This window comes from Sorghum bicolor, chromosome 4 (assembly GCF_000003195.3).
Source record: "Sorghum bicolor cultivar BTx623 chromosome 4, Sorghum_bicolor_NCBIv3, whole genome shotgun sequence".
NCBI lineage: Eukaryota > Viridiplantae > Streptophyta > Magnoliopsida > Poales > Poaceae > Sorghum > Sorghum bicolor.
In genome coordinates, this window is record NC_012873.2 from 4,111,521 (window position 1) to 4,120,000 (window position 8,480).

At 51.7% G+C, this 8,480-nt stretch overlaps 1 protein-coding gene across 3 annotated transcripts; it reads right to left on the minus strand.

The window, feature by feature from the left end:
- LOC110434556 lies at window positions 3,827–6,802 on the minus strand. Of its 3 annotated transcripts, none has more exons than XM_021458812.1 (2): window positions 6,366–6,802; window positions 3,827–6,230 (listed from the first exon to the last, which is right to left on the minus strand). In XM_021458812.1, exon 2 carries the CDS (start codon window positions 4,729–4,731, stop codon window positions 4,303–4,305), a length of 429 nt encoding a protein of 142 aa, XP_021314487.1. In that variant the 5' UTR covers window positions 4,732–6,230; window positions 6,366–6,802; the 3' UTR covers window positions 3,827–4,302. The 3 variants fall into 3 exon arrangements, with proteins under 3 accessions (XP_021314487.1, XP_021314486.1, XP_021314488.1); XM_021458811.1 differs by having other exon boundaries at window positions 6,397–6,801; XM_021458813.1 differs by having other exon boundaries at window positions 5,102–6,230; window positions 6,397–6,780.

An 8,480-nucleotide genomic window follows, 5' to 3' on the forward strand; every position in this document is an offset into this window, starting at 1 on the left:
ACCTATATAGTGGCGATCTTGGTAGAGGTGCCTTGATTGGTAGAGGCGACGATGAGTAGGTGGTTCGAGACATGCGGACAAAGAGCTGTAGAGTCGACGTATCCCTCTTCTTTAAAGAGGTGTGAAGCCAAATTTTATGCATTATCTAAAGGGATCCCTTATCTAAAAATATGTTGTACTATATATATGTATGTACACTTCAGTGAGAAGATCAGACATTCGTATATACTGAAATACATCAACATACATTATTTCACTACTAATACGGTGGCCTGTGGCCCCTGACACGAGACACAAAAATGAAATCGATTCTATGTGCCACAGCAGGTAGCTGCATTTCTAGATTTCGGTGTGAGTTTGGTGCACGGAGACACGGAGGTGAGGATTATTGGAGGCTCCGCCGCCGGTGCGCACCCTCCTGACCTCCCGCCGCCGCTGCAAGAACCTGCCCAGCGACCTCCGCCTCCTCGACGCGCCACGGTCCGAGTCCTGCGCTCCCGCCGCCGCCCTCGCCATGCGAATGATGGCGCTCGCCTGGACCTCGGTGCCCATCATCACGTCGTCGTCGCCGCCGCTGCCGGCGGCGGCGGCGGCGACAGGCACCACCACCAGTTGCTGTGCCAACGTCAGCAGTCGATCGCCGTCGTACGCGTAGCAGTGCGCACCGCCGGTCGTCGTCGTCGTCGCTGCCTTCTTCTTCTCCCCTCTCGCGCACAGAGCCGGCGCCACGTCGTCAGCGCAGCCGCCGCCGAGGCGCAGCTCCGTGTCGCAGCACCGCCTCTTGTTCTTGGACGACGATGGCGCCATCATCGTCTCCATGGATGGATGGACTGACTCAGAGAGCTCCTGATGAAGAACACGCGCGTGAATCTGAATCTTGATCGGTTCTGACGGCCGGCGGCTGGGCTTGAAAACTACAGGAGGAAGAGGAGATGGCGGAGAGAAATCATCTTTGCTCGCGTTTATATACGGTGCTGTGCCCCATAGGCGGCGCGCGCGCGGAAAGTATTTTCCGTGTGCTCTTTTGGCCGGAGCAGAGCACGGACGTTCCGCTGGGCCGGCCGGACGTTCCGTTGCGTTTTCCAGGTGCGCGTGCGCCGCCGTGTGCTGCATGCATGCATGTCGCCGTTACCTTGGGCCGACCAGGAGACACCACTGGCTAATCCTGGCAACTCATCGTGCGTGGTGGTTAGGGTGAAATGAAACCAACACAAGTTTGGGCGGGGCCGCGCGTGAGAAAATGGAATGGAACACCGAACACGTGTGCCGGCGGCGTGTGTGGCGTGATGCTACCGAAGTTGGCCGTCGGAACTCGGAATGGTACGTCCTAGCGTGCGTTCAGTGTTTGTGTGCCGGCCTACCATTTTAGATATGCGGTTTTCTTTTCGTGGATGGTGTGTACGCTTAAACTTTTTGAGTGCTTCGCTCTAAATATAGCATTCCGTGGATCGATATAATTTTGGGGTAAAAGCACCTGTGGAATAATATTAATCACGACGCTTAGAGACAAGTGTCAGTCGACCACGAAGCTATTATCTACCCTTACATATACAAAAATATTAAGACCTTAAGCTAGTTTCAGTGAGAGTTTTATTTGAGTTTCATTCATATTAAATAGGCTGTCACATAGGTATTTTAGATGACATGACAATGTATTTAAGAAGAGAAAAGAAATGAGTTTCATCTAGATGAAATTCTCTGGGCACGATTACCAACTCTCTATAAGTTTTAAAATTAAATGCCTATGAAACCATGAAATAAAACTCTCCATTAAGAGTGGGTGTTTCATCCAAGCTTTATTTCATTTCACATGACATGGCAACCTTGAAAACAATGCTATAAAACTCTCCACTGAGACTGATCTTATAGCGTATAAGCTACTAGTTACTAGCTTAAAAACCGACTTCTCAATATTGCTAACTTTTAATATATACCGTTCCAAACTATAAGTCGTATATTATATATACATAGCAAAATAGATGAATAAAAAAATCAAACTTATAATATGTAACCGAGGAAGTAGCTCATACTATGGATGACTCTCACGTAACGCTCTTACATGATTTTGAAATGTGTGTATAAGACTAGCTAACTTTTCTCTCTTTTATTAAAATAAAAAAAAACTTAGAGCTAGCTTATAAGTCACCATTGCGGATGTCGGGAGCTGAGTATGCTAGAACTATCATGACTAATATACTTTAATTTTGAACGAATTTATTTGTTTATTAGTTTTCAATAATAAATATGATAAGAAAAGGCTATGGTATGGGGCCATGGGGGTAATTAATATAGGACCCGATGTCCTATATTTGAAAGATGCACCAAAAAAGTTTTCATGAACATTTTCAGTCAAATCTGTATATCTATCTATGGAAAATTTAGCATTTAATTCCCATAACTTATGAAAATAACAATTACAGAAATATTTATTATAATATAGGAAATCATGTCCACATAAATTTGTACTTAATTTAAACTTATTAACTTATACGGGAAAGGGCCAGCAGTAGTCCTAAAAACAGGGGCTTCTATTTTTTATTTGGTTGCTCCCTCTATTTTTGGATGTTCAAAATTTTTGATTTCACTCCAACAGCACCCCTAAATGAAGGTTCCCAAATCCAAATTGGCAAACAATGACATATAGGACCCACACGTCATTGGGTCAAATCTTTCTTCTTCACATCCTCCACACAAAGACCAGGACACAAAGGGGATGAGAGCTCTCGGCGCATCAAGGCAGCGCCTGCGTGGCAGGGAAGAGGCCGCGCCGCGCCGGAGTTGCGCACCGGGAAATCTGCCCAGCGTGGAGGTCGGGGGTGGAGGGAGGGAGCGCGGTAATGGAGATCGGCGCTGTGTGAGGATGTAATGGTCACACCATAAAGAATCGGGGTTGGGCTGTTGGGCCAATAGAAATAGAGTCTGCTGGGAAGATTTGGGTGCCCACCTCAAATTGGGGGTTAGTAGGGGTCCTGCTGGAGTATTGTTTTTAGACTGAACACCTATATTTAACTATGAAGCTCAAATAGAGGTCCTCGGAGTTGCTCTCATGGGTCCTGTACTATTTGCATGCATGCGCAGTTGGCTAGGGTCACGATCGTGATTACAACAGGTGTTGGCACTTGGCAGGCTTCCGGTAACTCTAGCGAGACCTTCACGGCTTCACCTTCGGATATCTCGGCTTGCCACTCACCATAGTTCGATTTAGGAAAATTGACAGTGGAAGTTATTTCTAGCCTTGCATATTGGCGGTGGATGCTCACCTAAATTGGGCGAAACACTCTCATTAAATCGATTCTTTCTTTGTAACCAATTTATTTTCTCAGTTCGCTCATGCCATCTAAAGGCATCATCACTGAGCTAGACTCTCGTAGAGTGTATTTCTTATGTACGGGAATCACATGCATCACAAGGAGGAAAATACAAAACTAACATATGCTTGTTTGAGCTTATCTGCCAAATCTAACAGTTATTCAACCGTGTTTTTCTCTAACAACAAATCAGCGAACAACAACAATGGTTTTTCATACAAGTAGTTTCATGGAAGCGAGCTCATCGCCCCACCAAGCTTGGTGAGCTAGGAATACTAGACCTTGAATGTTTTTCTAGAGAACTCAGAATTAGATGGCTGGTTAGATTAGACTTCTAACAACAAACCTTGGTCTGGGACGATGGAGGTACCATGTACAAAGTTAGATCATCGCCTTTTTAATGATGCCACAAAGATTACAATTGGCAATGGAGCAAAAGCATCCTTTTGGCCGCCGGCCTGATTGAATGGTGAATGCCAAAATGACATGGCACCCTTGATTTTTGAAATCAGCAAGAGGAAGAACAAAACCGTGCAACAAGCTTTATTTGGAAATAATTGGGTGAGGGACATTAATCTCTTAACACTTGATACCATACACCACTTCACTCAATTTACTCGGCTTTGGCAAGGACTACATGAGGTGGAATTAAGTCCAGAAACTCAAGGACAAAATTACATAGAAGCTCACTGCATCTGGGGAGTATACACAGTATGGTTTTCCATTTGGCACTAACACGATGGGCCGGCACGGGCCTGGCCCGAAAAAGCACGGCACTGGCACGACACGGGCACGGGACTTATAGTGTCAGTGCCGCCACGGGCACGATCCCGGGCCGTGCCTGGGCCGCATGTTCGGCCCGTAGTGCCAGCACGGTTAATGGGCTGGCATGATAGTGGCCCGATTATTCTGAATCGTTGGATCAATTTGTATTATTTCTGACCATTGGATTGGCTTGCATCACCTATAACATAGCTATAAAAGCAAGTCCCTCTCATTTTCCCTCTCCCAGCCGCGAGACTCTTTCTTCCTCCCCTGCTCCCTCCCGTAAGGCAGCCAGCAGCCTCATGTCGCTTCCCTCAGCAGGCCGCCGCCCCTCTCTTCCCCGCTGAAGGTCTAGTCGCCGGGGCAGGCCGCCATCGCCTCCTCCTAGCTCGCCCAGTCCTCTCGTGCTGCTGCTCCACGACTGCTGTTGCTCCACGATGGCGGCACGTTGCAGCTCCTCCTCGGCGGCGTGCTGCAGCTCCTCCACGGCGGCGCTGCAACGGTGCACGACGGTGGTGCTCCACTGCGCGTTGTGGCGGCGCGTTCTACTGCTCCCCGCCGGTGCTCTGTTGCACGCGCCGACGGCGTGCGACTGCTGTTCGACGGCGAGGCGCGCGGCCAGCGAGCACGGGATGGCACGGTGGGCTGCCGTGCTCATCGGCACGGCACGGCACGCCTAACCGGCCATAGGGCCGTGCCTAGGCCGAGGTCTTGGCACGGCGGCACTATCAAGCACGGCACGGCAGTGCCGCTGTGCCCCGTCGTACCGTGCTTGGCCGTGCCCGTGCCAGTGCCGTACAGTGCGGCCCGGCTGGCCATCTTATGGTACACAGCTTGCTCGGCATACCTGACACAATTTATAGGTGCCGTACTCAGATTTTGACAAGTTAATTTAGAGAAGTTGGACACTTCCAACTTGCTAGTTCTTTGCATGGCTAGCGATACGAAATTGACTTTGGACGGTTGATCGACTAGCAGCTCGCGTTTGGCCTAACAAACAATATTGTCCCCCTTTGTGGAGCCACAGGTGAATCAATCATCCATCTTTTCGCCTGCTGTAGATATACAAAACAGAGATGAGAAGCAATACGCTGAAGACATGCACGACATAGACTCGGTGCTAAAATGGTGGCACACGGTGTGTTCCATGTAAAGCAGTAAGATCGTTGATGCTTATTATCACTTAGGAGCTTTGGAGAGAGCGGAATACACAGATTTTCGAGCATCAACATATAAATCATCGGCGACGTTGATTGCAAAGATCAACGAAGAGGCTAAGACTATGTTGTAGTACGGGAGCCAAGTGACTAACAGAAATTTTGCCTTTGGTTTAGGCTGGCCATTTGCCTCTTTTGCTCGGCCTTTATTGTTTTTACGCTCTGCTTGAACTTTGCCTCTTTTCTCTCCTCTATGTATCTATCTATCAATTTTTGGGGGAAAAAACAAGTGTATTCTGCGGCTACACTAAGGTCCTGTTTGGTTCCTCTTGCTAAATTGTAGCCAGCTAAAATTATTTTAGCTACTCTTGAGTGACTAGTAGGACTAAACTATTGTAGCTCTTTTTAGCCAATGTGTTTGGAACTTTAGCTTCTAAAATAACTAAAGTTTAGTTGGCTAAAATTTAGTAAGGAGACAAACACGCCCAGTACAGCATCGATAAGATTAGTTTGATATATCAGGGCGGCCATGGCCCTTGGTAGCGCGCGGGCGCTGGCAAGGGCAAACCCCCAAATTTTACAGTCATCGCCAGGCCACAGGTTTGGTTTAGCGCGCGTTCGCTCCACCGTCGACGCACATATGAGCTAGCTGTTCAGTTCATGTTCTTCCGAAAAATGGTTTTGGCTGCTTCTTCTAAAAACGAACGAACGCTACGTTATATTGAACCACTACGCTGCATGCTGATGAAAACGGAATCGAATTTGCTAGCTAGATTCGGCTACTATCACTGTCAGTCAAGCAGGACAAGGATGACGACGAAGGCGAGACGGCGGCGACGACCCCGCGCTGGCGCCTCCCCTCCCGCCGCCGCCGCCGCCGCTGCAGGAACCACTCCATCGACCTCCTCATCGACAGGCCCGCCGCCGCGCCGTCGCCGGACGCCCCCTCGTCCTCCTCCTCCGCCGTCGCTCGCCTCGCCACGCGCAGGATCGCCATCCCCTGCGGACATTATATATATAATAACTTGTGGTCAGGTAAACTGATGACACAAGTGCTTGATTGAACTACGTACTGATCACACGACGGTCGGCAAAGCAATTAAGCAAACACACCAACCATGGCGAGGGTGCGTACCGAAAATTGGGGTACGTACGCAGTTACGCACCTGGAGCTGGAGTTCCGTGGCGGTGCCACCCTGCTTCAGCTCGCCCGTCGCGCGGCACCACCGGGGTGGCGGCGGCGCGGGGCGTCCGAGGCTCAGCTCCGTGTCGGAGCGCGGCATGGTCGACACTCGACAAGGCAACGACTAGGCCTGTCGCTATCCCAAGCTCTAGCTGGAGGAGGTTGGACGCAGAGCTAGCGGCCGGCCGGAGATGGATGATGTCGATGATATGATGGAGAAAGCCCGCCGCTGAATATATAGCGCCGGCCGGCGGAGGTCATCGGCGTGTGTGGGGGGCCACGCATCGCACGCACGCAGCGGTGGATCCTGTCCTGTACGTGTGCGCTTTTTTGGGGCCGGACGGGTGTCCAGTTGGTTGCACACGGTTTCACGCCCCCACACACACCACACACCACACGCCGTGACACCTGGCAAAATTGCTCGATTAACACGGTACAAGGACTTTTATTTGGCTGGGTGATTTGATTGAGAGATTAATAATAACCTCTTCGATCGAGTCCGAGGTGTGTGGGCCAGAGGCACGAGGAACTCATGTATTAGCAGCCATATATCCTACGTGTGGAGATGAGTTGGCCGGCCGCCGGAGTCGCGCCGCGCCGCGCGCCTGTCATCAGCTAGTAGCTCCCATTTTACATGTGCTGTTTTTTCTCGGATGCATGCGTGCATGATCCGTCCGTGTGACCGCGTGTGCGTGTGCGTGTGCGTGATGAAGAAGGCCTGCACACAGCTCGATTATCGGCCGGCTTTCCCCACGCACGTGATCTTTGGTAGTTATAGAGTGTGTTTGGTTCCTATACTAGACCTAGCCAGACGCCCAGACTTATATAATATAAGTTGGGCTTGTTTGGATATCTGCTTGGCCTGTTAGCCACGCTACTGCAAGCCAGATTGGGGGGATTTGGGTGGCATCCTGAAAACGGCCGATTCGACCATTCTCTCGAAGCCTGGCTTATGCTCGCGATGTGGATGAGTTCTCTCACCTTCTCCGTACCCCACCGGCCACCACGCCTCCATCGCATCCCGCCGCTCGAGCTCAACGTCTCCATCCCGTCGCCCAAGCTCGTCGGAGCCACCCGCATCCCGCCGCTCTCTCCACGCTCGCCGTGCTGACGTACCTGGTCCTATACCCAGGCCGCGTGCTGGGTCCCATCCCATCAGGCCTCGGCGCGGATCTCCTCCGCCTCCTCGTTGGCGGAGAACCAGCTGACGGGCGCTGTGCCGCCCTCCCTCGCGGGGCTACCCAACCTCCACACGCTCGACCTCGGGGTAACCGCCTCGACGGCAACGTACCGCCTAGGCTGCTCCTACCCGACTCGCCTAGCCTCAAGGTGCTCATCCTTGCCAACAACGGCGGGATCTCCGGGGAGATTTCCGACGGGTTCGCGAGCTCCGGGCTGTTCCACGTCGACCTCGCGAGGAACGCGCTCGCTGGGGGGATTACCGCCGCTGTCGGCCACGTTATGGTACTTCTCCCTCGCCAAGATCGGAGTCGTCTTCACATGCGTCATCCCGGGCAACGGCCGCACCCCATCCACCACCTCCGCACGCCAGCACGAGGCCTCGTCCGCGTCTGCGCCGCCGTGCCCGAGGACGTTCTTCCGGTCCCTCTCCGTGGGCCTCTCACCTCCTCCTCCCGGCGCATCTTCCTCGACGGCGAGGAGCTCCTAGGAGGTGTGTGGCCCTACTTCCTCAACTACGGGTGGAGCTCCAGGAGCTCCCAGGCCTCACCCTCCCGGCTATCGCCGGGGCGAGCTCACGTTGCTACCGCTCCCCGCTGCTGCTGGGGTCAAAATGTCAATGGGGAACCGATCCCCGATTCCCCGCGGGGAATTCCCCTATTTGGTGATGGGTTTGGGGCAAAATCTCTCCCCACGGGGAGCTAAATGGGGCAAAATCTATCCCCGTCGAGTTTCGCGGGGGTGGGTCTGGTGTGCCTCCCCCCGTCCCCGTTCCCCATGGAGACCCGATAATAATAAACATATGCTCGATGTTTGGATTCTTAGTTGCTATTTCTAATTGATGAATCACTTGTGGTGAATGTATGAACAATGTGATTGTTTCTGTGT